Source organism: Camelina sativa, chromosome 13 (genome assembly GCF_030686135.1).
Source record: "Camelina sativa cultivar CO46 ecotype springtype chromosome 13, ASM3068613v1".
NCBI lineage: Eukaryota > Viridiplantae > Streptophyta > Magnoliopsida > Brassicales > Brassicaceae > Camelina > Camelina sativa.
The window spans coordinates 7,852,243-7,876,057 of NC_141892.1; the positions used below are offsets into that span (position 1 = coordinate 7,852,243).

Here is a 23,815-nt window from a genome sequence, read left to right on the forward strand (position 1 = left end):
AAATGTTTCTAAATGTAGAATATTTGGATAAATATTTAAAACAAATATAAATATACTATCACAGACACATTTAAAAAGAATAATATCATGTAATTTAATGCGCGATTGAGTGGGTAGAGAAGTTTTATACATAAAAACTTATGAGGTGTGAACACGAAATCATTGGACTTGTTCGTTTGGTTGATGTAGGTATCTGCGGTTGCGGCAGACGCATGTATGTTTGTTCGTTTGCTTGCTGTAGGTATCTGCGCCAAGACGCTGCGGCAAACGCTGCGAACTGCGTCTAACATTTTTAAACATTGTTTCGATTCAGCGATTAAAAACGTAAACGCAACTGCACTCGTTGCCGCTGCCGCAACTGCACCCGTTGCCGCTGCCGCAACCGTCCGCATCAACCAAACTAACAAACCCATTGAGTGTGTTCAATTAGTTTTTAAAGATAAGAAGCTAGGGTTGTAAAACTAAAAGGATATTGGTTCTGATTTATCCCTTAGTTGTTTATTTAATAAATTTTGGGAGATTGGAAAGTTTAATAATAGACTACTTAAGATATCTTATAACCAATTTTGGACAGTATAATGGAAAATTTGCAAAAAAATATGTTAAAAAGCCTATAGATGGTCAAAGTTATCCACACAAAAAAAAAAAAAAAAAAAAATGTAAGAAGATAGATTTGCTAAAATAACAAAATAGAGATCTTTTACATGTCCAAATTAAACTAAGGATATAATAATATCAAGGTCTAAATAAAATGTGCTTTTTCCTAATATAAAAGATTGGGTCGAGCCCAATATTGACCCAATAAGGGTCGGCTCAAAGAGAAGGCAAAAAGTGAGGTTTCGGAGCTCTGTGGCAGTGTGTCGGGTTTTTTGAGTATTCGAGCTTCTCTCTCCCCCGTGATCAATCTCCGTAACTCTCTCTCTCTCTCTCTATGGCTGATCACGATGTTCCTCAGAGTAAGTCTAGAGACCTCGACAAGCTTCTTCTCCGTCATGGGAATCTCGTTGACCCCGGCTTCTTTCCCGGACCCCAGGTTTACGCCTTTTTTTTTTTTCCTGTAAATTTTTGTATCGATTCTATGGGTTTTCCTGAGCTTAGTTTTTGTTTTGGGGTATACAGCTGAGGGATGACATAAGGGAGTTTGTGAAAATCCTTGTGGTTGGTGCTGGTGGATTGGGTTGTGAGCTTCTCAAGGACTTGGCTCTTTCAGGTTTTCGTAATCTCGATGTGATTGATATGGACCGTATCGAGGTTACTAATCTCAATCGCCAGTTCCTATTCAGGCAATTTCCTCCTCCTCCTCCTTACTTTTGTCTCTACTTGGCTTCACCACTAGAAAAAGCCCTCAAAATTGAAGTTTGTTTTTGCTCAGTAAGATTTGTGAAATTGTTAGTGGGAATTGATGATGGTTGCACGATTGTTTGGGTTGATAATGTTGGTGTTCTTTTATAGACTTGAAGACGTGGGAAAGCCTAAGGCAGAGGTAGCAGCTAAGCGTGTCATGGAGAGAGTGAGCGGGGTTGAGATTGTCCCGCATTTTTCACGTATTGAAGACAAGGAGGTTGACTTTTATAACGATTTTAACATCATTGCCCTTGGTCTTGATTCCATGGAAGCTCGGAAATACATCAATGGGATAGCTTGTGGCTTTCTTGGTATGTAAATTCTTAAACGTTAAACTGTCAACCCAAACTCTTGGCTTTATAAGTTCTCTGCCTGATCATGTGCTTGTAAAATGTATGTAGAGTATAATGAAGATGATGCTCCAGTAAGAGACACAATCAAGCCGATGGTAGATGGGGGAACTGAAGGTTTCAAGGGTCATGCTAGAGTTATAATGCCTGGAGTTACACCCTGTTTTGAGTGCACTATTTGGCTTTTCCCACCTCAAGTGAAGTTTCCGTTGTGCACTCTTGCTGAAACCCCTAGGAATGCTGCTCATTGCATTGAATATGCTCATTTAATTAAGTGGGATGAGGTATGTGTGTAGGCTCTTTGAAAGAGACTCTTTTTTCCATGTGGATATGTATTTTGGTTTAGTCATGGTGAAGTCTATTCTTCCTGCAGGTTCATAAAGGAAGATCGTTCGATCCTGATGTCCCAGAACATATGAAGTGGGTCTATGATGAGGTTAGTCTTTCTTTTGCTTGTTTATGCTGTGGATTTTAATTTGGGGTTGTTTCATATTTGCCATTATCTTCACAGGCTATCAGGAGAGCTGAGCTCTTTGGAATTCCGGGTGTCACATACTCTCTCACACAAGTATGTAACCATTCTCACTTTCTCTGTCTGTTTACTTCCAGTAACCGGCTGAAGTACTTGCAACCATTTAAGTATGCACAAATAAATCATATGCTATTTGTATTCATGAATAAATTATCAGAGGAGGATTTTTTATTATATAGGGTGTGGTTAAAAACATTATACCGGCGATTGCTTCCACCAACGCGATTATATCAGCAGCTTGTGCGCTAGAAACCTTGAAGATTGTGTCTGCATGCAGCAAAACACTTACAAACTATCTGACGTATGTTTTTTTTTTCTTTATTTCTGCCTTACTTGCTAGTGTTGGTGTCTTTGTACAAACTATCCTCAAGCAATTTTTTTCATTTTCACAAGGTATAACGGTGGAGAGGGTCTTTACACTAAAGTGACAGACTTCCCGAGGCTCGACGACTGTCTTGTATGTGGTCCGGGCATTCTGATTGAGCTGGACACCTCAATCACATTATCAAAGGTCCTTCCTCTCGCTTTATCATCTCATTGTCTTTTTAATACCGATTACCCTTGATTTTCTTACCCATTTATTGCTTTTTCATGCTAATTGATCTTCTCTGCTGCTATCTCCATTGATGCATTTACTTTCATCCCTGCGTAGATGCTTGGCTGTTATTTTCTTTGGTCTTCTCGCCTTGTCCAGGCTTTTCTGCCCTTTAGCTATATTTTAATTCACTCGTGCCAAAGTATGCTCTTTGTTTGTCCATTCAAATTCCGCGTCTCAGTTCTTTACCATTTTGTTCATGTTTTTTTCTTTCTCCTAGTTCATTGAGATGCTTGAAGATCACCCGAAGCTCCTTTTGTCAAAAGCAAGTGTTACATATGGCGAAAGCAATCTCTACATGCAGGCACCTCCGGTTCTTGAAGAGATGCTCAGAGAAAACCTAAGCAAGCCGCTCTATGACCTCATGGGAAGAGTCCAGAAGGATACTATCCATGTAACTGGGACATCTCTCAAGGACAAAGAGAAACAGTCGATTCAAACAAAGCTAAGGGTTGTTTTCAAAGGAGCCGATGTTGTTACAGACATGGATACAGCCATTGGAGCATAAAACCTGACAGAGAAACCCTTTGATGCCAAAGCTTAGATCCATTGAGAGATTATTGGGCAGGTTGACTTGTCCGGTTCTTATTTTGGTCCTTTTTTTTGTTTGTTTGTCGTTTATAGCTATGATAGCAGACTTTTACTGCGTGATGGAGAAAGAAAAAAAGTTACTCCAAACAGATCGGTTCATATGATTGTTCTTAACCTCGAAGATGTGACCTTCCGGACTAAAACAGTTTAGAGTCGTTAAAAAGTTGATCTTGTGTCTTCGAATTTACATTAACCGAAATGTTTTATTTTAACCAGTCGTTACAAAGAACAAACGTCACTCGTAACGACAAGACAATAGATTGCGCGCCCCTTGGTGCACTCATTCATGACTTATACTTGTTGTATATATTTCTTTTGGTTCAAACTTATCTTTTTCATTTATCTTCTTCAGTTTGTGGCTATACTTTGCTTGCACCTTTCTCTTTTCATATGATCTCAAGAGACTTTAAGCTACTCTTTTGAAACGTAGTATGGGTGAGGAGATAAGGTTGTTCTACGACCTCTTTTGTTCATTTATCCTCCTTTGAAAGGTCAACAGTTCCGAACATGCAAATTAAATAAGCAAAAGACCAACAAGATGAATAAACATCATATATTTTTATACATATATAGACCATCAAGCTTCATTTGGGAAATCGTTTTTAATGAACTATCAAGTAGGATTGGTGTCTGACCCTACTTCACTCAAACACTATGCCCAAACCATATCATATCAAATGAGTTAAGATTTTTTCTCTCTCTATCTATCTCTCTCCGAAATCCAAATTGATCATTGTCCATTTCCTCAATTGCCAACCACAGACTGTCTTCGGATGTGGCTGTTCTATGATCTTATAGCCATAACAAATATTTCCTTAGGCCCTATTATAGATAGTGTTTCTTTTTTACCAGTATCATGATAAGTAATGTAAACCAAGTGTAACTAGATGAGTAATAAATTGGTTCAGTTCGATTATTCAGATTTTGTTGATAACCTATTAGTAGTAGTAATTTGGTAAATCTATCAAAGTTTATGGTCAAATATGAGAAGTTTAGTGTTAAAAGGTAATAAAAACAGAGTGAATATGGGTTGTGTTGTGTATGAGCTTTGATTCTATCTTTTTAAAAACGTAACAACTGGATAACATCAATACACAACCTCCTCCTTCTGTCCTTCATGTTGTGTTGAGTGGGGACTTAGCCAGATTAGATTTACATTGTTAAAAAAATCTCTTTCTTTTCTCTGGACCCACTCTCCCACCCACATGCTCTTCTCTCTCTCTCTCTCTAAGTGCCAACTCTGTCTTGCCTATTTATCTGACCCTTTCAACATTCCCTCGAACTCCACTTGAAGCAAACCAAAAATAAATTACAAAAAAGACTTTGTTTCTACAGAACAACAAAAGTCTTGAGACACTTGGAAGCTAAGATATACATGGCTATGGAGTTAGAGCTTGATGATGATGTCTTCTTTGCAGACATAAGCAAACAGATCTCTCTTCTCATCATGGATGAAGATGAGCAGCTAAATCCTGTTTCTCTTTCCTCCTCCTCCCCCTCTCTTTCATTCCAGGTTTGTTCCTCTGTCCATACATACACTTCTTCCTCTCTATATGCATCTATCTCCCTCTCTCTAACTGTGTTTCTTGAAAATTTTGTGGGAACAGGGTCTGTTCAGAGGAGGTTACCAAACGGCTCCATATATGTATCATCAAGAACAAAGCAAAGGGACTGGTGTGTTCATCCCTAAATCTTCTCAGCCAAGAAGAAGACCTCATCATTATCAGAAGCAAGGGAAGTATAGTTCCTTCAACGCCAAGCAACAACACTCTCTTCAACAAAACAGACAAGAGTATCAGCAGAATCATGAGAACGCAAGAAGTACTCTCACCACTCACAACAACAAGAGAACCATGAACACTAGCGTCCATGCTTCTATCCCGAGAAGAACCTACGGAGATGCATCATCTATCTACACTTAATTAAATTTATTCTGAAAGATTCATGATTATGTGTGATCAATTCTTAATAGTTAAATTAGATGCATAAGATTTATTTGTTTTGTAAATCAGCGAATAAATAAAGGATTGTATAAGGAAGGTCTTGGAGATATGTTCCAAGATTGCTCTTGCTTTTTAATTATGTAACTCTTTCTTTGTTCATCATTTTAGAGATTGACTGACTTTATTTTTTTTTCCAGTTTGTAATCTTTTAAGGATTGAATTAAAATTAAGTATGTGAATTTTCTTGGTTGATTACAAAACAAGATTGATAGAGGGAATGTGTGAAGACAAGCCCCATGTGAAACTAGCAAATGTTCCATGTCTCTCTCTCTCTCTCTCCAATCAATCAATGTCTATGGGACATCGCAGACGAGTTTGCCACACTGTCTGAATAATAAAAGAAGAAGTCAGATCTACTACGAAGTCCAAAAGACTGTCACAAGCTCACACGCCTTCTGTCTTTTGCCACTCACATGCCCATCTCTCTCTTTCTTTTTCTTTTTTCTCTATGCCATTATTAAAAAAAAAAATCTCCTTATTCTTTTAGTATTTCTATTTAGAGTAAAATAATATGATGATGAAGCTTTCCAAAAAACATCACTTCTTTTTCTGTTTTTCATAATATATCACATATTCACATTAATTTTTTCTTTCTTAATTAATTCTAAAGAGAGAAAAAAACGCATGCAAAAAAATTGTAGTTCTTCACTAAAATACTTGTAAGATTTTCTTTATCTACATGTAATTTAATAACAAGTTAACAACCAAATCTCAACGTTACATATAAAAAAATTGTATCCACTATCCACTCGAGATTCAGATTCCTCTAAAACATTTTGTTGTTTATTGCTATAAAAAAAAGATTCATTTTATATTGGTTTAAATTATAATTGGCAGTGGAAATAGTACAATAAATTACTCTTTAATTTAGTTAAGTAATACTCCGTTCTCTGTGTCATAAAAATTGATGTTTAGAAGTTTTTACATATTTTAAGAAAACAATGATTACTGAGTTTAAATATATTTTTTTCTTTGACTAAAGAAATATTATTTAATTTTAAACCAATAACAATTCAATATTTTTAATGATTAATTCTTGAAGTTTACGAAACATTAATTTTTGTGGGACAAAAAAAATATTCTAAAAACATTAATCTTTATGAGACAGTAGGAATAGTAAGATTAATATTTCGGTCATAATTCTATTGTAAGCACTCATTAGTTAATGTTAATTGGATTTGTTATGACTTATGAGTCTCTTAATCATCATCTTCGATTAGTGTGAAGTAAAGAGCGTTACAATGGCGGCAATTTATTCTCTCTTCCTCTTCTTCGTCATCATCACTCTTCTCATCATCATCTTAGCTTTGATCGTACGGCCAAGATCCGTCAAGATCGCTATCAAATCTCGCCACGTCTTCATCACCGGTGGATCAAGCGGCATCAGTCTCGCTCTCGCTCACCGTGCCGCCGCCGAGGGAGCACGAGTCTCGATCCTCGCCCGCTCAACCGAAAAGCTCGCCGAGGCCAAACGATCCATCGAGCTAGCCACCGGCGTCGAGGTCGCCACGTTCTCTGCCGACGTCCGCGATTTCGACGCAGTCTCGAAGGCGGTTGATGAATCGGGGCCGATCGATGTGTTAATTGTGAATCAAGGCGTGTTTATTGGGAAGGAGCTTGAGAAACAGAGTCACGAGGAGGTTAAGTTGATGATTGATGTGAATCTTGTTGGGAGCTTCAGTGTGATTATTGCGGCTTTGCCTGCGATGAAAGCTAGTAGGGAAGGTCGAGGTCCTGCCTCCATTTCTCTCGTCTCCTCTCAAGCCGGTCAGGTTCGCCTCGACTCGATTCATAGTCTCCTAGTTATATAGGTGAAGGAATCACTCTTGATTAGTCATGTAAAGCCCTTGTGATAGTTTGTGCATTTTCTTGAATTTGGGAAAGAACTTGTGGAAGTTAAGAGATGCATTTTCTTGGATAGACTTTGTGATGTATAGTGGTTTTTACCTCTTTTGTTTTCAGGCAGGTATCTACGGTTACACTGCATATTCAGCGAGCAAGTTTGGGCTTCAGGGATTAGCGCAAGCGTTGCAGCAAGAAGTTATTTCTGATGACATTCATGTGACTCTCTTGTTTCCTCCTGACACGGATACACCCAAGTTTCAAGAAGGTAAGATAATCCACAATCTTTTTTAACGTTTTAAAGACCAATTAAAAAAACATCATGGATATGTAGAGTATGACAAAGAAGTATACATCATGAAAGCTAGGATCGTGGATTGTCTTTTAGGCGTCTAATTATACTGATCAGATGACTCAGTTGACTTGTAGATTAGTTGCAGTTCCAGTCCAACTGGTTCAGTTAAATTCATTTGCTTGTTCTTGTTTTGGCTTTCAGAACAGAAGAAGAGGCCGGAGCTGACTTCCATCATAGCCGCATCTTCTGGTTCAATGAAAACCAAAGAAATAGCCAAGATATGTTTCGATGGTATCAAAGCAGGAAAATCCACAGTGACATGCCATTTCATCAGCTTCTTACTATCTATTGCGAGCGCCGGCATGTCCCCTCAGAGATCTTCTTGGCTCGCTTTTATTGAAATTATGTTTTGTGGCCTAATTAGACTCTTTAGCTTGGTTGTCCAATGGCAATGGTACAAAACCATAGAAAAGTGGAACACAACAAAAATAAGTAGAAGCAAATAGTAAAGTTATAGTTTAGGTCATCAAACTATATGTTGTATGTTTTTCCTATGAACCACTAAATGTATATGAATCAGGCTTTTGTACAGTGAACATGTTCATGTTTTTTTTTTTTTTTTTTTAACAACATAAAAGATCAGCTCACATGAGCCAATAAGAAGGGAAATTGTTTACAAACAAAACAGGATGCAGAGAGGTTCGCGCTTGGCGTGCCAAAGAGTCCGCACTAGTATTAGCATTTCTTGAAATTAAAGATAAAGAGAAGGATGAAAATTCCTCCATGTCCATCTTGATATTGTCGAGGTATGTCTTGAAAGCCGGCCAATCTTGAGGAGAAGACACCATCTTCACCAAATCCGAACAATCAGTATAAAAAGCCACTTCTCGAAAGTCATGATCAATCATGCATCGCATTGCTCAAACAAAAGTTTCGACTTCAGCATGCAAAGGGGAAAGACTACGGCGGAAATTGGAGGCTCCCCTTATCGGCGTGTCATCCTGAAAAGAGGAACACACCCATCCTGCACCTGCAAAAACATCACCCGCCTTCCAGGATCCATCTACAAAGCACCGGTAACCTGAGAAAACAGTGGGCATAGAAACCCGGCTTGCCGGTTCCCCCCTATGAGGGCCCGGTGGAAGAGGAGGCGAATCCTCATCCCCCTCATCCACCTGAGCCTGCAACCATGTAGTTGCATCCCCCACCGCTAACCTAACAACCTCCTCTGGCTTTTCCATAACATTCTCAAAAACGCATGCATTCCTCGCCTTCCATATGTACCACATGATCCAAGGGAAAGCCGCAACTTGAGAACCCGGATTAGAAGATCCCAAAAAATGATCCACATTTGCATACAAGGATTCGGTAGGGAAAGTGACCGAGCCAACCAGCACCTGAGCTAAAGCCCAAACCTGTCGAGCTGGTGGACACCTAAATATCGCATGATTAGTTGTTTCCTCATCTGCTCCACAACGAGCACAAACTGAATCACAAGCAAAGCCTCGTCTCCTCAGTTTTGCCGTAACCGATATGCACCGGGATAAGACCTACCACATAAAATGCCTGATCTTCGGTGGACAAGCCACTCGCCAAACTCCCGCTAGGAGGGGGGTAATACTCGGCCCATACCTAGTAGTTTGGGAAAGCGGAAGCCTCGCCAAACGTTCCGTTTCATAACCTGATTTAACCGTGTACTTTTCCGGATTTGGTATAATGCCAACCCATCAAGTCCTCCTGGTGTGAACTACCCAAAGGCAGAGCCCCGATCAAAGCCGCATCCTCCTGGGTAAAATGCTCACTGAGCATATCCATATGCCAAAAATTAGATTGGCAATCGATGAGATGTGAAATTAGTAAGGAAAAGTCCAAGAAAAGACCATGACTCAAAGCTGGTCTTGGGAATTGAGCTGGTATCCATGGATCAGTCCATATAGAAATGGACTCCCCAGAACCAACCCGTATAATAAGCCCTTTGTTTACCAAAGATCTAGCAGAAACAATACTCCACCATCCCTAGGAAGGGGAGTATGAACGTATCGGATCCATAGGATGAGAATTCTTATAATACCAGCCTTTGAACACCCGTGCAAAAAGGTAATCGGGTACCTCAATCAGCCGCCATAATTGTTTAGCCAACAAAGCAGTATTAAAGTCATCAATATTCCTAAAGCCCAAACCACCCAACTGCTTGCTCTCACATAATTTATACCACGCTAACCAATGCATACCCCCAGACTGTCCCGAATGCCACAAGAAATTTGCCACTGCACTAGTTAGCTTAGACGTGACAGTTTTTGGCAGCCGGAAACAGGACATAACAAAAGTCGGTACCGTAGTAGCAACTGATTTTATCATCACCTCTTTACCGCCCTGAGAAAGTTGCTTTGCCGTCCAACCATTCGTTCGACCCTGTAACCTATCCCAAACATAGGAGAAAACCTTTGTTTTGGATCCTCCCAAACTCTCGGGAATCCCGAGGTAAGACCCCATCCCGCCCAAATTTGATATCCCAAGCACCCCTTGGACCTCACTTTTTACCGCTTCAATAATCTTATGTCCTAATTGAATTGAGGACTTATCAAAATTGATCTCTTGGCCCGAAACCTCCTCATATTTCTTCAAAATATCTAATATGACCCCACATTGAACCCGATCGGCCTTACAAACGAAAAGACTATCATCCGCAAACAATAAATGCATAATCGGTGGATATTTATTAGCGACCTTGATCCCTGATATCAGTTTATCCCGTTCAGCCTTCCGAGTATTAGCAATAAGTACCTCCGTACAAAGGATAAACAGATAGAGAGACAAAGGGTCACCCTGACGCAACCCTCACTCCGGGACTATCAGCCCGTTGGGTTGACCATTAATCAGTACCTGATACTCGACCGAAGAGACACAAAACAAAACTCAAGATACCCATTTTTCCGCGAACCCCATTTTCCGTAGTAAAGCTTCGACGAAACCCCACTCGACCCTATCATACGCTTTGCTCATATCTGTCTTTATTGCCATATATTTTCCTTTACAGGACGGGTTAGTCCGGAGACCATGAAACATTTCTTGGGCTATCAAGATATTATCAGAAATCAGCCGACATGGCACAAAGGCAGATTGAGTCTCCGATACTAGGTTTGGTAAAACCATTTTGAGCCATTGACACAAGATTTTAGAAATGATCTTGTACCCCACATTACACAGGCTAAACGGACGCAACTCTGTCATCCGAGTAGGCTTGGCAACCTTGGGAATAAGACAACTATGCGTCCGATTTAATCTCTTATCAAAAATACCCTTCACAAAAAACTCATTAACCATAGCAACCATATCCGACTTTATAACCTCCTAGGCCTTCTGGAAAAACAAAGCGGTCATGCCATCTGGTCCTGGAGCCTTATCCGGATGCATCATAAACAAAGCCTTACGTATCTCTATCTCCGTAATCGGGGCTGTCAGCCGCTCATTATCCTCCTCCGAGAGTACCGGTGTAACCTCACTTAGAGCCTCCTCAAAAATGTCAGGATTAGTCGAAGTAAACAAATCCTCAAAATACGTTACAGCAGTACTGCATATAACTTCATCCTTTGTAGACCAAATATTATTTCTATCAAACAGACCAATAATTCGATTCCGAGCCCGGCGTTGCTTTGTTTGGGCCTGAAAATACTTTGTGTTTTTATCCCCCACACGCATCCATCTATTCCGACTTTTTTGACGCTAATAGATTTCCTCATCCCTGTAAGCCTCACACAGCCGGGAGGTTAACACCGATATGTCCCTAGGATCTACCGCATCATTCGCCTGAGCCACCTCCAACTGTCTTTTAAGATCCTCAATCACATCCCTCCCAAAAGGTACATGTGCTTTTCGCCACTGAGATATTGCCCGTCGGCAATTACCAAGCTTAGCCACAAAGTTTTGCTGGTCTTGGACTGGAACACCACCCCAGCATGCGGCAATAGCCTCCATCAAACCCGCTTTACCAACCCATTGTCTATCAAACATAAAACACTGACGCCCCCGTGGCCGCTTGGCACCAATACTAACCACCAATGGTTTGTGATCCGAGGCTATCATTGGCAAATATTCTGTGACCGTGTCCGGAAACAAGTCATGCCAATCCTCAGTACCCAGAGCTCTATCCAATCTACACCGAATCGGTTTCTTATCCTGCCAACCTCTTCAGGACAAATAATCACCAAGGTACGGGAATTCCAAAAACTCACAATCCTATATCATCCCATTAAAAGAATGAAACGAAGCTGCATGCCTAAACTTACCCTTCTTTTTTCATAATTCCCCGTTAATTCGTTAAAATATCCAACAACAAGCTAAAGCGTTGATCTTGAAATACTAATCCGTAATAATCGTTCCCAAACCATAACAGGTTCATGTTTTGTAGTTGAAACTTTTGTGTTTGCAATTTAATACCATCAGAAAATAAGCAAATTACTTCAACAAATGAATTTGTGAAAATAAACTGTAAAATTTCCTCCAAAAAAATCACTAAATTTAACATTTTAATATAATTTTATCTTTTTTAAATAAATAAAAAACCATTTAATCTCTCAGTTATCTATTCTTCGTTTCGGAGTTTTCTCTTTCGGAGCTCAACAATGGCGTCACAGCTTCTCTTTGTTCCTCACCTCGCTCTCATCCCTAAAGCCTCAACCTTTCATCCTTCCCTCTTCTCAACACTAAACCCCAGTTTCTTTCACTCTACTTCCGCAAGGAGAGCTCTCAAATCCTCCTTTGATTCTCGAATTATTAACCTCAAAGCCGTCGCGGACACTTTCTCTGAAATCGAAAGCAACAGTGCCACTGAAACAACTGATTTGACTCTACGTGAAATCTGTCAAGGTTTTGTGCCAGAGCATATTTTGCACAGGCAAGCTTTCGTTTCACTTGCTTTTGATTTTGAAAAGTACTAATAAAAATCGAAACTTTATTGATTATATTTTTGAAAAAATGGTGTAGAATGGAGGAGATTGGGTTTGTGTTACCCACAGACATACAAAGAGAAGCTCTACCTACTTTGTTTACAGGCCGTGACTGCATCCTTCATGCTCAAGTCCTTTTTCATCTCACCATGCTTCTCTCTGTTGATTATCTGTTTTGAAACTTTTGGTTAATGTTGCTATGTTTTTGTTTTGGTGATCTTAGACAGGTTCAGGCAAGACATTGACTTACCTGTTACACATATTCTCTCTTATTAATCCTCAACGATCATCTGTGCAAGCTGTAATTGTTGTACCCACTCGAGAGCTCGGTATGCAAGTAAGTCTAGTAGTAGTAGGCATTGATTTTGAAATCTTGAACTTTTGACTTGATATGTTTTGTGATATGATTGAAATTTGTTTGCCTCTTTGGGTTTAGGTTACAAAAGTTGCTCGAATGTTGGCTGCAAAATCGGATTTTGATGTGAAAGGATGTTCAGTAATGGCTCTTTTAGATGGAGGTACGCTAAGAAGGCACAAAAGCTGGCTCAAGGTTGGATTTTAGGATCTTATTAAGTTAGATAGATTAGGTTGTTCAAAAGAGTTTTTTTTTAAAGGGTTTCAGTCACATCTTCTTGTGATTTAGTTCAGAAAGTTTAACTTTTTTTTTTCAGGCTGAGCCACCAGCAATTTTGGTTGCTACGGTAGCAAGTTTGTGTCACATGCTAGAAAAGCACATATTTAGACTTGACTCTGTGAGAGTTCTTGTTTTAGATGAGGTAAAAACTTTCTCAATTGTATGTATGTATTGTGTACTGTTCTCCATAGAAAATGATTGAGGCTGTTCTGCATATTGAACATCATGCTCAGAACATATTCTGACCCCGGTATATATTTGAACGGTCACTTTGGTAGGTTGATTTCTTATTCTACTCTTCAAAACAAGTTGGTTCTGTGCGGAAGCTTTTGACATCATTTTCTTCATGCGATAAACGTCAGACAGTTTTTGCCAGTGCTTCCATTCCCCAGCATAAACATTTTGTGCATGACTGTATACAGCAAAAGTGGACAAAGGTTAGCTTATGAAATGTTTCTTTTACTTTAGAATTATGTTCGGGCTTGGCTAATCAACCAAATGGTTTGGGCTACTGTAGATGCCACCCAATTCTACATTTGGGAATATAACAAATTATAATTCTAAACTAGGGCCTCAGTTCAGTTGTATTTTTTCAACTTTTCTGCAGAGGGATGTTGTCCATGTTCATGTTAGCGCAATCATGCCCATGCCTTTGTGCCTTCTTCACAGACTCGTTGTAAGACTTAACTTTTTAGCATCCTTCCACTTCTTTTGTGATGATATTAATCTATAAGTACATCTAACCTCTATTTTGGCAGATGTGTCAGAAGACAAATAAACATCAAGTGCTGCTTGCCTTGTTAGAGTCTGATGCACCTGAATCAGCTATTATATTTGTCGGGGAGCAGGTATTGGAAACCACTATTTCCCTTTTAACGTCACTTAATCTAACCATTTAACACCCTTTTCTGTTTCTTCTTTTCAGTCTGAGAAGTCAAAAAAGGCTGGAAATGAACCATCGACAACTCTACTAATGGAATTCCTTAAAACTTCATACAATGGCTCGCTGGAGATTCTCCTACTAGAAGGGGACATGAATTTCAATTCACGAGCAGCTTCACTAACAGTACGTGGTTCTTTTGTCTGCGGATTGGAATCCTAGATGTGTACTTTCTGCTACTAACCTTCATGCTTCCCTATAGGAAATCAGGCAAGGAGGAGGTTTTCTTCTTGTTTCTACTGATATTGCAGCAAGAGGGATTGATCTGCCAGAAACAACTCACATCTTCAACTTTGATCTCCCACAAACGGCTACAGATTATCTGCACCGAGCTGGAAGAGCTGGTCGAATACCCTTTTCTGACAAAAAGTGCATCGTTGCAAATCTGATCATGTCGGAGGAAAGATTTGTCTTGCAAAGATACGAAAATGAACTTATGTTCAGCTGCGAGGAACTCATTTTGTAAGTACAGTATTAATTATCCCAGTGCAGAATCTTTGTCATATTTGCCACAAATACGGTTGAGTCCAGACACCATCAGTCTAATGTAACTAAATAGTTAGATGGGAAGAGTATATGATAAGTGTCGTCATTAGCAAATAAATTTTATTTAGTTTTGACTCTTATGCTCTGCATTCTTACTTTTTAGTTCTCACAGTTAAAACTTTAAAGGTATCATATCACAACTCCATCTTTAATTACTGAATTCTTCAAGATTACTGTAATGCCGGATCTGATGTAAAATCCATCGGATGACCTATCTGCTTCTTGTATACCCTGCAAACCATCACATTAGAGTGGAATTAGATTAGCAACCTAAGATTTGTACATCTGATGGGTCCATTTTTTCTCTTAACTCTAAGAAAATTTTACCTCTGAGTTTGCGATGATTACATTCTTCCCAACTCTAGCATTCTTGTCTATTATGCATTCTCTTCAGGGAAAAGGAGAAGGTATAAACAATAAAAGAAGAAAGGAATGGGGAAACTTAACAAATGAGAACTGTTTCAAAGGTAAACCATGCGAAGTTCATAGTTAGTCTTACTTAATTTTTGTGTTCTCTCCTATTCCAATGGGAACCTTTCCCTCAGCAAGCAGTGCTGCAACTTCTGCTTCAGTTTCGTAAAAGTCTGCCCCAAGCATCACAGTGTCCTAGAGTTTCCATACACTTTAGATCATTATACAATCTTAGAGTCTAGTCCTTTCATTCTTAGAAAGATACATGTTTTGCCTACCTTTAACTGAACGTTACTGCCTACTCTTGATCTAATTCCCACAATGCTGTGCTCAATCAAGCAGTTGGTTAAGAAGCTTCCATGAGAAATGATCGAATCAACGAGCTTCACATGTAATGAAGTTGAGAGTTAATCCTGAACAAAGTGGGCCAAAACCGAAATGTATAGAAGTAAATATCATGGCTGGTTTTATTTACCTTAGAGCTGTCTATTTTTGATGGTGGCAGGTTTCTCCTTGATGTATAGATTGGTTTCGCTGCGTCGTAGAAACTAAATGCCGACGGCTAAAAGGTATACATGTAGATATGTGATATCAATACGAGTATATATGATTATGAACAATATCATGGGAAATAGAGTTGTTCCTGAATATATTCGTCCTTACATGCTCAGTGAGGGCGAGATTTGCCTCAAAGAAAGATCTTATTGTTCCTATATCTTCCCAGTAGTCCTTAAAGAGATAAGCCTGCTCAAAATATCTTGTTATCCGTTGATATAACGTTACTCATTGAATGAACTTGTGTGCTTAATCTGAATGTTACTGACATTCATATAGAATTCTTTAGCTGAGAAGGGTATAATCTCTGAACCAAAGTCGTTTGCTGTGGGGAAACGCCATCTGATCAAAAAACAGTTGCAAGATATGATATTTGTTTTGTATCGTTTTTAGAATGCAAGGACAAAATATAGAACTATAGGTGTTACCTCAAGATATTCAACAGTATTTCCTTCTTGAAAACATAGACTCCCATTGACGCTATGTATGGTTTCTTTTCAGCTTCTTCCTTGGAAAGTCCTAAAATAGTTGTGTCTACTGCCTAAGGATATCCCGAGGTTAGAACAAATCTTCAGGTTTTGTTCTGAGATGCTATTATTGCTGAAAAATTTAATCCCCCAAGTTTTCAAACATACCGTTGCTTTTAGTTCGTCTCCTTTAGGTTTTTCACTGAAAGAGAGAACTCTTCCTTTGTCGTCTATCTTCATAAGACCAAAATCTGAGGCACGTCTACCATGTAACACAAAAAGGGACTATAAGAAATCATGATCTTTGATTCAGCAGAATAAGTTGGGAAAAGTGCTATATGCAGTCTTTTGCATTCACCTGTCATCTATTGGTATGCAGGAAATGCTTATATCTGCGCCACTCTGCCGATGATCCTGAAGATTTAAGTAGAGATGGTTGGAGTCTCTGAGAGTAACTAACTCTTGATGAAAGACATGGTTTCAGATAATCTTGTCTCACCTGTATAAAATCCATATAATCCATCCTGTAGAGGTGATCTCCAGAAAGGATCAACACATCCTCTATGTCCTTGCTCCTTGCATCCTATGAAAAGAATTGTAATTGTAAGACCGCTTGATTTTTCTTGTGAAGATAAGTTAGTTATAGTCTGATCTGTACCTCGAAAAGCCAATGGAATTGCCGAACTGCATCTGCTGTACCTTGAAACCACCTTTTACCAGATTCTCCTGGCGTTTGAGTGGCTGCAAGAACCTGAAATTTTTTCAAACAGTTGCCTCAGATGCATCAAACCAGTTTTGCTCATAATAGATGATGAAGAATGAATGTGAAACCTCAACATAGCCATCTCCAAAGCCAACTCCATTGGAGTTGTAAGCACGAGCTAAATGCCTGTTCAATGATGCTGAGTTGTATTGTGTTAGTATGTAGACTTTGTTGATTCCGCTGTTGATGCAATTGCTCATCGGTACATCTATCAACCTATAGGCTCCACCGATAGGGACCTACAATTCACACATATTCCCGATTAGTTATACTTTTGTGGCAGGAAATTCAGCAATATTGGAAACTTTGCAGCAGAGAAGCAACTAACTGCAGGCTTGGCCCGACGTTTTGTGAGAGGAAAGAGTCGAGTTCCTGCTCCACCTCCAAGAATAATGGAAGCAACTGTTTTTGGATCCCTTTTCTCAGTCTCAAGTTCTTGTACCTGGAGGTTGTTGAGATAAGCAAATGTAGTGCAGGGGCATATTTGATGAGCTTGAAGATAGAAGAAGAAGGTTGAGAATAGAAAGCAGAAGCTAAAAGTTTGAAACTTTTTACCTTACTCTCTCCAGCTACACTATTTAGAGACATTGAAACGCTCTTAGAGAAGTTAGTAGAAGAAGATCGAAGTCGAATATTTGGAGGCTGAGCCAAGTTGAGCTTCTTCCCCATGAGCTCACCATTGCAGAAGCTGCCAAGCTTAATGTGTCTGGTTAACCCCGTGGAGCCGCGTAGGCAGCTTGGGGAAGAGAGGGAGATTCTGCAGTCAGCAGAAACCACCATTTTCACAGGAAATATTTGGCTCTAGAAAGGTTTGAGGAGAGGGAGGAGATAAAAGAGAAGAGAAGAGAGTTGTGCATGAAACTGTCTTTTAGTTGATTTTTTTGGAAGGATTTGGTCCACCCTATCTTCAATAAGTCACATACACCACCAGTTTTTATTTTGTATTCAGATTTTAAGACATTGCTCTTTTGTCTTGATCTGTCTTGCAGTGGCATATTCTTCTACTCCAAACTTATGTCAAAAAGAGAATTTTTTTCTTAGAATATATACTTTCTCAGTTTAGTTTCTTCTAATCTCATGCCAACATGCCATGCAAAATGTAATTAATGGAGATGGTGTAAGAACAGACAAGAAATCTGAATTCAAGTTTGTTGCTGAGTTTAATTTGTATTTCTGAATAAATAAATAACCTTAGAATAAATGTTTATTAAATTCAACTCATAATTGAGTTGTTGCCTAAAGAAGAAAAAAATAAGACTCATAATTGAGTAAAGAAGAATAAAATATATCCCATTAGACCTAAACCGAAGCAACGACTTTGAAAGCATGACCATAAGTCCATAATTCTCATAAATAAGTGAAAGGGTTCATCATCACCAAAACAACTCGGCAAAGAAGTAAGGAAGAACATCTGAATCAATGGCGATTTCGAAGCTCCATCTACTCTTTCTTCTCTCTGTCTTTCTCTCCCTTCATCGTCTCGTTCTTTCCGACTCCGGTAAGATCTTGATTTGTCAGTTTAAGTTTCTTGATCTCTTTTGTTTACTAAAATGTTACTTCCGATTGATATATTTAGTGGTCTGATTTTGAAATCCACAGATGAAGAAAATCTTCTTAAAGTGTTCAACGAATACAGAACATCACTAAACCTAAAAACGTTAACAAAGAACAACAACGCAGACTGTCTCGCAGACGAAGTTGCAGACCAATTCAAGAACCAAACATGCTCAAACACCAATGGCTTCGCTTTAGTCCCCGGAACAGATCCTAGAATCCCAAACTTCCCTAACCTCCTCGCTAAGTGTCGCCTCAGCACAACCGTAATCAGAGACGGCGAGATAGTAAAAGCTTGTGCTCCAAACTATGATCCGATACCTGTCTTGAGAAATTTCACCCTTGTCGTAATCAAGAACTTGAATGACTCTAAGTTCACTGGAATTGGTATTGCCAAAGATGGTAACTGGATTGTTGTCATCCTCACTACAAACACACGGGAGGGTGACTATTCTTTGGCCGCTAACTCATCAGGAGCTTTTGCATTCGGAGTTAATGGTGGTCTTGTTTCTTCAACTTTCTTGTTTCTTCTCTTTTGTTTCTTCATGTTTTGAGTCCCATTTTGTTTTGTTTTTTTTTTCTCCACGTTTTAAAGTCACCTCTCTTTCTTGTTATATTATGAAATGTGATAATCAACATTGCGAAGAACAATATTGGAGCAAGTCGCCTTTCTTAATAGTGTTAACTTTTTAATAGTGTTAAACGTTTTCTTTGTTTCTTATTATATTGTGAAGTGATCAAGTCGCCTTTCTTAAGTGTTAACTTGATCTTTCTTTTTTTTTTTAAATTAGAATAATATACTTTCGCAATTTAGTTTATGGTTTGTGAGGAACAAAAATAGAATGGTACGACTTCTGATCATATACCAAAGTATAAATGATCATAACTACACTCTTAAATTTGAGTGAAGGAAAAAAATATTCCATCAGAACGGCATCCTTGGTTGAGTTGGTTAAATTGTTTGCGTGGCATCAAATCGAACGGACAAGAACTAAAAACCATCCACATTGGTTCAATTAAACATCAATTTTTTTTTTCAATATCATCCTCTCTCTTCTTCTACCTAATAATTTAATATCTAATAAATTTTTCTATTTTAGAATAGTTTGTTTAATAACATTCAACACACTAATTCACTAATTTTATTTGTTATTATTATTTATTTTTTTATGTTTTTTTGTTTGTTGTGATTATCTTATATATAATTTTTATTAAATTTATAGATCACGCCACCAACTACAACCAACATTAAAATAAAAGTGACAAAATACGGTTATACGGTTGATTATTTTTCTTAATTATTATTTTTCTTACAAGTAATAAAGATGAAAATATGGATATTTATTAATAAAATAAATCAAAATCGTATATTGGGATTGTTTGGAATATCAATTTTTGAAATTCATAATTGTTGGGATATAACTAGTTAAGATAATAATTAATATAATTTTGTGTGTTTAAAATATTTTTTTTCCTTTATCCACATATATAAAGAAAGTTGTTTACTAGTAATATTTAAGAGTTAACACTGATCATTTCAATATCCAATCATTGTCTTTCTCCCATATGATTACACATGATGATTCCATTCTTCACCCTTATTCGTCACTAGTTCAACAATCCTTATTGTATATATTTCAATTGTTTAATTTTAAATTCAACAGCATCTTCCACACCCTTATTTGTTAATGTTCAGTTATTTAATTTTCAATTTTGAATTCAACACGTCTTAAATGGTCTAAGAGAGATATATTTTTAATAAAAAAAGAAACCGAAGCAACGAATTTGGAAGAGTCGAGAAAGCAAAATGAACTTAAAATCTCATAAATAAATAAAATATCTCGATCAATGGCGATTACGTTGTTTAATACATGACAGTAGAAAAGTTAAAAATATGACTAAAAAAATATCCCACTAAAATGAAAAGAAAAACAAACAAAAAAAAGATATCCCAAAAAATATCTTCCACTTGACAGAAGAAAAAAACAATATCGTTTGATTTAATTTGTCTGCAATGACATCAAATCGAGTGGAGAAGAAGAACTTAACCGAAGCAATTACGAATTTGAAGAGTGAAAGAGTCAACGAACTTAACCGAAGTAAAAGATATATATCACAAAAGAAGAAGACTCACCAAACAAGTAAGAAGTAGTGAGAACCTCTTCCTCTTCCTCTTCTGCATCGATAATGGGGGTTTCAAGGCTCCATCTACTCTTTCTTCTCGCAGTCTTTCTCTCCCTTCATCGTCCTGTTCTTTCCGATAACGGTACAGCTACTAAATTATATACTTCCGATCGATTGAGATACTTAGTGGTACGGTGTTTGCTTCATCTGATCATAAAATAAAAGTAATTGTGTTTTCTGTTTATGAAATCTACAGATGAAGAAGATCTTCTTCTTGAACTATTCAACGTATACAGAAAATCAATAAAACTAAAAACGTTAACAAAGAACGAAAACGCAGAGTGTTTCGCAGACGAAGTCGCAGGCCAATTCAAGAACCAACGCTGCAAAAACGTCACTGGCTCAGCTTTAGTCCCTGAAACAGATCCTAGGATCCAAAATCTCCCTAAACTCCTCACTAAATGCCGCCTCAACACAACCGTAATCAGAGACGGTGCGGTAATGCAAGTTTGTGTTCCTAAGCATGATCAGAACCCTAACTTGACCGATTTCAGCCTTGCCGTACTCAAGAACTTGAATGATTCTAAGTTCACTGGAGTTGGTATCGGTTCTGAAAGTGATGGTGAGTGGGTTGTTGTCGTCCTCACTACAAACACACTCGAGGGTGGCTATGCTATCTCAGGAGCCTTTGCATTCGGAGTTAATGGCGTTGTTGTTTCTTCAACTTTCTTGTTTCTTCTCTTTTGTTTCTTCATGTTTTGAGTCTGTTTTTTTTTTTTTTTTATGTCACCTCGTTTTCTTTGTTTCTTAATATGGTAAGAATTTGATAAATTCTTACGGCATTAAATAATAGATTGGAGCAAATCGCCTTTCTCATAGTTTCCTCTTACCCGATTGTGATTGACTAAATTAATAAACTCCTTTTTATAACCTCTAAGATCATGAACATCAGCGTATTTTGCTTCCGTCCCACATAATTAAAATGTTAAATTTAAATCAAAATGAATGAATTATGAATGGGACGTATCTACAAACGGGACGTATTTTCGTCCGTCCTTCACAACACGTGGCGGCGTTTAAAAATCTCATCTTTTTTCTTTTTCTTTTTCTGTTCTCAAGTTGAAAGAAGAAGCGTAGCGTTTGTCTCGGGTGTCAGAAAAGGCAAATCGGAGACGATGAGCGAAACCGAAGCAACCGGCGTTACCAAAGATTCGGCTCCAGCGATCGCGAATGAAACTGTTTCTGCTGCGATTGAGCATAAAGCGATCGGAGTTGTTGATTCGGTGGGGGAAGCCATGGGAGAAGCGGAGAAATGGGTGGGTGATCTCCAACAAACGGTGAAGGAATCGACGGATTCGGCCATGCGCTCTGCTCGTTCCTTCCGTGAAAACTCGACCTCTCATTTCCGCTCTATACAGGTTTGTTAAATCTCTCTCTCTTTTGTTCACCATGACATTTCTTATGAATCGAGATTCTTATTAGCAACAAAAGCATGGATTTGGAATTCAATATCTCATAAGCTTTAATTACTTGAAATGAGTTCGATTCAAAACAGGTTTTGCTCTGATTAGACGTTTTTATGTATTGTCATGGTGCTAAGTTTTTTGTTCATTTGGTGAAATCTTCTTGTTGAATAATAGCATTACAACTTAGTGGCAGTGATCCCTATCTACATTTGTGTCTTCCGTCTCCCGTACAATCCTGTTGTAGTTTTGATTTTTTGGTTTCTGAAATTGCAGGATTTCATTCCACATGCTTTGACTCAATATAAGACCTATGAGAATGCTTTCTTCAGCAAAGTAACAGGTAACTTGCAGCCAAATTATACTTGTAGACTAATGTAGTGCTTAGGAACTAGTATTTTAGATCAAACCATTGTTATATAATCATATAACAGATATTTGCCTAAAAACCTTCATATGTACTTGTAGTGCATCTTATAGTGATCTGAAACTATATAATCTTCCTCGCATGATTCACTAGAGTTGTCACGGTTTATTGATTGTATCCTCTGCTGGTTTTGTTTTCTTTGCAGAAGAATTGACATACGCAAAAGAGCATCCAGCTGCTGCTGTTGGGATTGGTGTCGCTGCTGGTCTTCTTCTGATGCGAGGTATAACCTCTACTCTCTTATCGCTTTTACAACTTACAAGTTTCCTTTGCGTAGGAGCATCCAAATAGTATTACATCTGTTTTACTTGGATGTGTCTTGTTTGAATATGATTTTCTGTTGTTCTACTGCTTACAGGCCCAAGAAGATTCTTCTTTCGTCAAACACTAGTCTGCAGACTTAATGAAAAAGGAGAGCAAGAAATTGCTTGAGAGGGCGACTTTAGCATAGAAGGATATGAAATGCGGTCTCTCTGAACTCATGTATGTTCCAAACATCGACGCTCCCACTTATTTTACTAAGCTATTGACATCATTTGTGTTAATATGGCAATTGGCTACTTCTGTTATATCTATAGGAACTCTGGAAATGATATGCGATTGATGTTTGGTCTGTTGGTTGCATATTTGCTGAGATTATGACAGGGGAGCCTCTATTCCCGGGGAAAGACTATGTTCATCAGCTTAAACTTATAACTGAGGTATGTTCTGTTTCAGGAAAGATCTGGTATAAGCTACCAAAGGTTTGTAATAAGATAACATGTGGAATGATTGATGTAGCGAAACGTTTGTTCGATGAAATTGGGAACCAGAGAAATTTGTGCTCCTGGAACTCAATGATTGGTAGTCTAGCTACTCACGGGAAACACAACGAAGCTCTTGAGCTTTATTCACAAATGTTGGTGAGCATTTTTTGTTTTGTTTCTTCTTCAGTTCAAATGCATGTTGATTCCTCTGTTCTTTAGAGTTCTAACACTTATGATTTTTCTATTGGTACTTTAGCGAGAAGGAGGAAAACCAGATGCAATGACATTTGTCGGGTTGCTGCTAGCTTGTGTTCATGGTGGGATGGTAGTGAAGGGACAAGAATTGTTCAAGTCCATGGAGGAAGTTCACAAGGTTTCGCCAAAGCTAGAGCACTACGGATGCATGATCGATCTCTTGGGACGTGTTGGGAAGCTGGAAGAAGCATGTGATCTCATCAAAACAATGCCAATGAAACCAGACACTGTTGTATGGGGAACTCTTTTAGGTGCTTGTAATTTCCATGGAAATGTTGAGATTTATCAGTTTCTTGATGAAATTTTCAGATTCACTTTGTCATTTTCTTATGTTTATAATGTTAATGTTATATGTTTAATTTTAATTAAAACTTTAATATTTTTTTACATATTTATTTAAATAATTAATTTTTTAAATTAAAAATACTATTA

At 38.2% G+C, this 23,815-nt stretch overlaps 8 protein-coding genes and 1 pseudogene across 17 annotated transcripts; 7 read left to right on the forward strand and 2 right to left on the reverse strand.

The window, feature by feature from the left end:
* Positions 1 to 763: 763 nt before the first annotated feature.
* LOC104735980 (NEDD8-activating enzyme E1 catalytic subunit) lies at positions 764 to 3,575 on the forward strand. Its single transcript, XM_010455883.3, has 9 exons — positions 764 to 1,033; positions 1,120 to 1,283; positions 1,453 to 1,655; positions 1,746 to 1,978; positions 2,068 to 2,130; positions 2,206 to 2,262; positions 2,406 to 2,527; positions 2,620 to 2,737; positions 3,042 to 3,575. The coding sequence occupies exons 1-9, from the start codon at positions 932 to 934 to the stop codon at positions 3,327 to 3,329; spliced, it is 1,350 nt and encodes a 449-aa protein (XP_010454185.2). The 5' UTR covers positions 764 to 931; the 3' UTR covers positions 3,330 to 3,575.
* Positions 3,576 to 4,536: 961 nt separating this feature from the next.
* LOC104735982 (uncharacterized) lies at positions 4,537 to 5,594 on the forward strand. Its single transcript, XM_010455884.3, has 2 exons — positions 4,537 to 4,925; positions 5,020 to 5,594. Exons 1-2 carry the CDS (start codon positions 4,788 to 4,790, stop codon positions 5,332 to 5,334), a joined length of 453 nt encoding a protein of 150 aa, XP_010454186.1. The 5' UTR covers positions 4,537 to 4,787; the 3' UTR covers positions 5,335 to 5,594.
* A 948-nt stretch (positions 5,595 to 6,542) lies between these two features.
* On the forward strand, positions 6,543 to 8,143 carry LOC104735983 (3-dehydrosphinganine reductase TSC10B-like). 5 transcript variants are annotated; one of them, XM_087480240.1, is made up of 3 exons: positions 6,543 to 7,187; positions 7,378 to 7,525; positions 7,754 to 8,143. In XM_087480240.1, the coding sequence occupies exons 1-3, from the start codon at positions 6,657 to 6,659 to the stop codon at positions 8,056 to 8,058; spliced, it is 984 nt and encodes a 327-aa protein (XP_087336366.1). In that variant the 5' UTR covers positions 6,543 to 6,656; the 3' UTR covers positions 8,059 to 8,143. The 5 variants fall into 5 exon arrangements, 1 of the variants encoding a protein (XP_087336366.1); XR_015577423.1 differs by having other exon boundaries at positions 6,577 to 7,226; XR_015577424.1 differs by having other exon boundaries at positions 6,577 to 7,226; positions 7,382 to 7,525.
* A 329-nt stretch (positions 8,144 to 8,472) lies between these two features.
* Positions 8,473 to 10,045, reverse strand: LOC147929298 (uncharacterized). Its single transcript, XM_087480561.1, has 3 exons — positions 9,624 to 10,045; positions 9,251 to 9,353; positions 8,473 to 9,102 (listed from the first exon to the last, which is right to left on the reverse strand). The coding sequence occupies exons 1-3, from the start codon at positions 10,043 to 10,045 to the stop codon at positions 8,473 to 8,475; spliced, it is 1,155 nt and encodes a 384-aa protein (XP_087336687.1).
* A 2,055-nt stretch (positions 10,046 to 12,100) lies between these two features.
* LOC104735985 (DEAD-box ATP-dependent RNA helicase 58, chloroplastic) lies at positions 12,101 to 17,883 on the forward strand. 5 transcript variants are annotated; one of them, XM_087481885.1, is made up of 11 exons: positions 12,101 to 12,446; positions 12,536 to 12,629; positions 12,726 to 12,835; positions 12,935 to 13,048; positions 13,170 to 13,274; positions 13,411 to 13,569; positions 13,740 to 13,808; positions 13,891 to 13,980; positions 14,058 to 14,198; positions 14,275 to 14,534; positions 15,013 to 15,047. In XM_087481885.1, the coding sequence occupies exons 3-11, from the start codon at positions 12,830 to 12,832 to the stop codon at positions 15,029 to 15,031; spliced, it is 963 nt and encodes a 320-aa protein (XP_087338011.1). In that variant the 5' UTR covers positions 12,101 to 12,446; positions 12,536 to 12,629; positions 12,726 to 12,829; the 3' UTR covers positions 15,032 to 15,047. The 5 variants fall into 5 exon arrangements, with proteins under 5 accessions (XP_087338011.1, XP_087338012.1, XP_010454191.1 ...); XM_087481884.1 differs by having other exon boundaries at positions 12,127 to 12,446; positions 12,722 to 12,835; XM_087481886.1 differs by lacking the exon at positions 15,013 to 15,047 and having other exon boundaries at positions 14,275 to 14,698.
* On the reverse strand, positions 14,665 to 17,644 carry LOC104735984 (glucose-1-phosphate adenylyltransferase large subunit 1, chloroplastic). 2 transcript variants are annotated; one of them, XR_015578324.1, is made up of 15 exons: positions 17,370 to 17,594; positions 17,143 to 17,256; positions 16,883 to 17,053; positions 16,710 to 16,802; positions 16,551 to 16,634; positions 16,410 to 16,465; positions 16,220 to 16,313; positions 16,013 to 16,121; positions 15,854 to 15,926; positions 15,693 to 15,773; positions 15,505 to 15,591; positions 15,308 to 15,412; positions 15,118 to 15,224; positions 14,946 to 15,006; positions 14,665 to 14,849 (listed from the first exon to the last, which is right to left on the reverse strand). XR_015578324.1 is itself a non-coding variant. In XM_010455885.3 (15 exons), the coding sequence occupies exons 1-15, from the start codon at positions 17,592 to 17,594 to the stop codon at positions 14,748 to 14,750; spliced, it is 1,566 nt and encodes a 521-aa protein (XP_010454187.1). In that variant the 5' UTR covers positions 17,595 to 17,644; the 3' UTR covers positions 14,665 to 14,747. The 2 variants fall into 2 exon arrangements, 1 of the variants encoding a protein (XP_010454187.1); XM_010455885.3 differs by having other exon boundaries at positions 16,013 to 16,125; positions 17,370 to 17,644.
* A 258-nt stretch (positions 17,884 to 18,141) lies between the features above and the next one.
* Positions 18,142 to 19,087, forward strand: LOC104735986 (putative GPI-anchored protein At5g19250). Its single transcript, XM_010455890.3, has 2 exons — positions 18,142 to 18,312; positions 18,414 to 19,087. The coding sequence occupies exons 1-2, from the start codon at positions 18,234 to 18,236 to the stop codon at positions 18,920 to 18,922; spliced, it is 588 nt and encodes a 195-aa protein (XP_010454192.1). The 5' UTR covers positions 18,142 to 18,233; the 3' UTR covers positions 18,923 to 19,087.
* A 1,191-nt stretch (positions 19,088 to 20,278) lies between these two features.
* On the forward strand, positions 20,279 to 21,370 carry LOC104735987 (putative GPI-anchored protein At5g19230). Its single transcript, XM_010455891.3, has 2 exons — positions 20,279 to 20,634; positions 20,749 to 21,370. The coding sequence occupies exons 1-2, from the start codon at positions 20,556 to 20,558 to the stop codon at positions 21,252 to 21,254; spliced, it is 585 nt and encodes a 194-aa protein (XP_010454193.1). The 5' UTR covers positions 20,279 to 20,555; the 3' UTR covers positions 21,255 to 21,370.
* Positions 21,371 to 21,636: 266 nt separating this feature from the next.
* Positions 21,637 to 23,722, forward strand: LOC104738049 (RGS1-HXK1-interacting protein 1-like; annotated as a pseudogene).
* Positions 23,723 to 23,815: the final 93 nt, after the last annotated feature.

Excerpts from the sequence above, each read along its gene's own strand:
- LOC104735980 (XM_010455883.3), top strand. The coding sequence starts at position 932 with ATGGCTGATCACGATGTTCCTCAGAGTAAGTCTAGAGACCTCGACAAG. Across the intron at positions 1,979-2,067 it reads ATTTAATTAAGTGGGATGAG|GTTCATAAAGGAAGATCGTT; the intron begins GTATGTGTGTAG and ends TTCTTCCTGCAG. Across the intron at positions 2,263-2,405 it reads TCACATACTCTCTCACACAA|GGTGTGGTTAAAAACATTAT; the intron begins GTATGTAACCAT and ends TTTATTATATAG.
- LOC104735982 (XM_010455884.3), top strand. The coding sequence starts at position 4,788 with ATGGCTATGGAGTTAGAGCTTGATGATGATGTCTTCTTTGCAGACATA. Across the intron at positions 4,926-5,019 it reads CCCCCTCTCTTTCATTCCAG|GGTCTGTTCAGAGGAGGTTA; the intron begins GTTTGTTCCTCT and ends TTGTGGGAACAG.
- LOC104735983 (XM_087480240.1), top strand. The coding sequence starts at position 6,657 with ATGGCGGCAATTTATTCTCTCTTCCTCTTCTTCGTCATCATCACTCTT. Across the intron at positions 7,188-7,377 it reads TCTCCTCTCAAGCCGGTCAG|GCAGGTATCTACGGTTACAC; the intron begins GTTCGCCTCGAC and ends TTTTGTTTTCAG. Across the intron at positions 7,526-7,753 it reads TACACCCAAGTTTCAAGAAG|AACAGAAGAAGAGGCCGGAG; the intron begins GTAAGATAATCC and ends TTTGGCTTTCAG.
- LOC147929298 (XM_087480561.1), bottom strand. The coding sequence starts at position 10,045 with ATGGGGTCTTACCTCGGGATTCCCGAGAGTTTGGGAGGATCCAAAACA. Across the intron at positions 9,354-9,623 it reads GCACGGGTGTTCAAAGGCTG|TGAGCATTTTACCCAGGAGG; the intron begins GTATTATAAGAA and ends GGATATGCTCAG. Across the intron at positions 9,103-9,250 it reads ATTATACCAAATCCGGAAAA|GTCTTATCCCGGTGCATATC; the intron begins GTACACGGTTAA and ends TTTATGTGGTAG.
- LOC104735985 (XM_087481884.1), top strand. The coding sequence starts at position 12,175 with ATGGCGTCACAGCTTCTCTTTGTTCCTCACCTCGCTCTCATCCCTAAA. Across the intron at positions 13,570-13,739 it reads TACAGCAAAAGTGGACAAAG|AGGGATGTTGTCCATGTTCA; the intron begins GTTAGCTTATGA and ends ACTTTTCTGCAG. Across the intron at positions 13,809-13,890 it reads GCCTTCTTCACAGACTCGTT|ATGTGTCAGAAGACAAATAA; the intron begins GTAAGACTTAAC and ends CTATTTTGGCAG.
- LOC104735984 (XM_010455885.3), bottom strand. The coding sequence starts at position 17,594 with ATGGTGGTTTCTGCTGACTGCAGAATCTCCCTCTCTTCCCCAAGCTGC. Across the intron at positions 15,225-15,307 it reads GCAGTAACGTTCAGTTAAAG|GACACTGTGATGCTTGGGGC; the intron begins GTAGGCAAAACA and ends TGGAAACTCTAG. Across the intron at positions 15,007-15,117 it reads GGAGAGAACACAAAAATTAA|AGAATGCATAATAGACAAGA; the intron begins GTAAGACTAACT and ends TTTTCCCTGAAG.
- LOC104735986 (XM_010455890.3), top strand. The coding sequence starts at position 18,234 with ATGGCGATTTCGAAGCTCCATCTACTCTTTCTTCTCTCTGTCTTTCTC. Across the intron at positions 18,313-18,413 it reads TCTCGTTCTTTCCGACTCCG|ATGAAGAAAATCTTCTTAAA; the intron begins GTAAGATCTTGA and ends TGAAATCCACAG.
- LOC104735987 (XM_010455891.3), top strand. The coding sequence starts at position 20,556 with ATGGGGGTTTCAAGGCTCCATCTACTCTTTCTTCTCGCAGTCTTTCTC. Across the intron at positions 20,635-20,748 it reads TCCTGTTCTTTCCGATAACG|ATGAAGAAGATCTTCTTCTT; the intron begins GTACAGCTACTA and ends TGAAATCTACAG.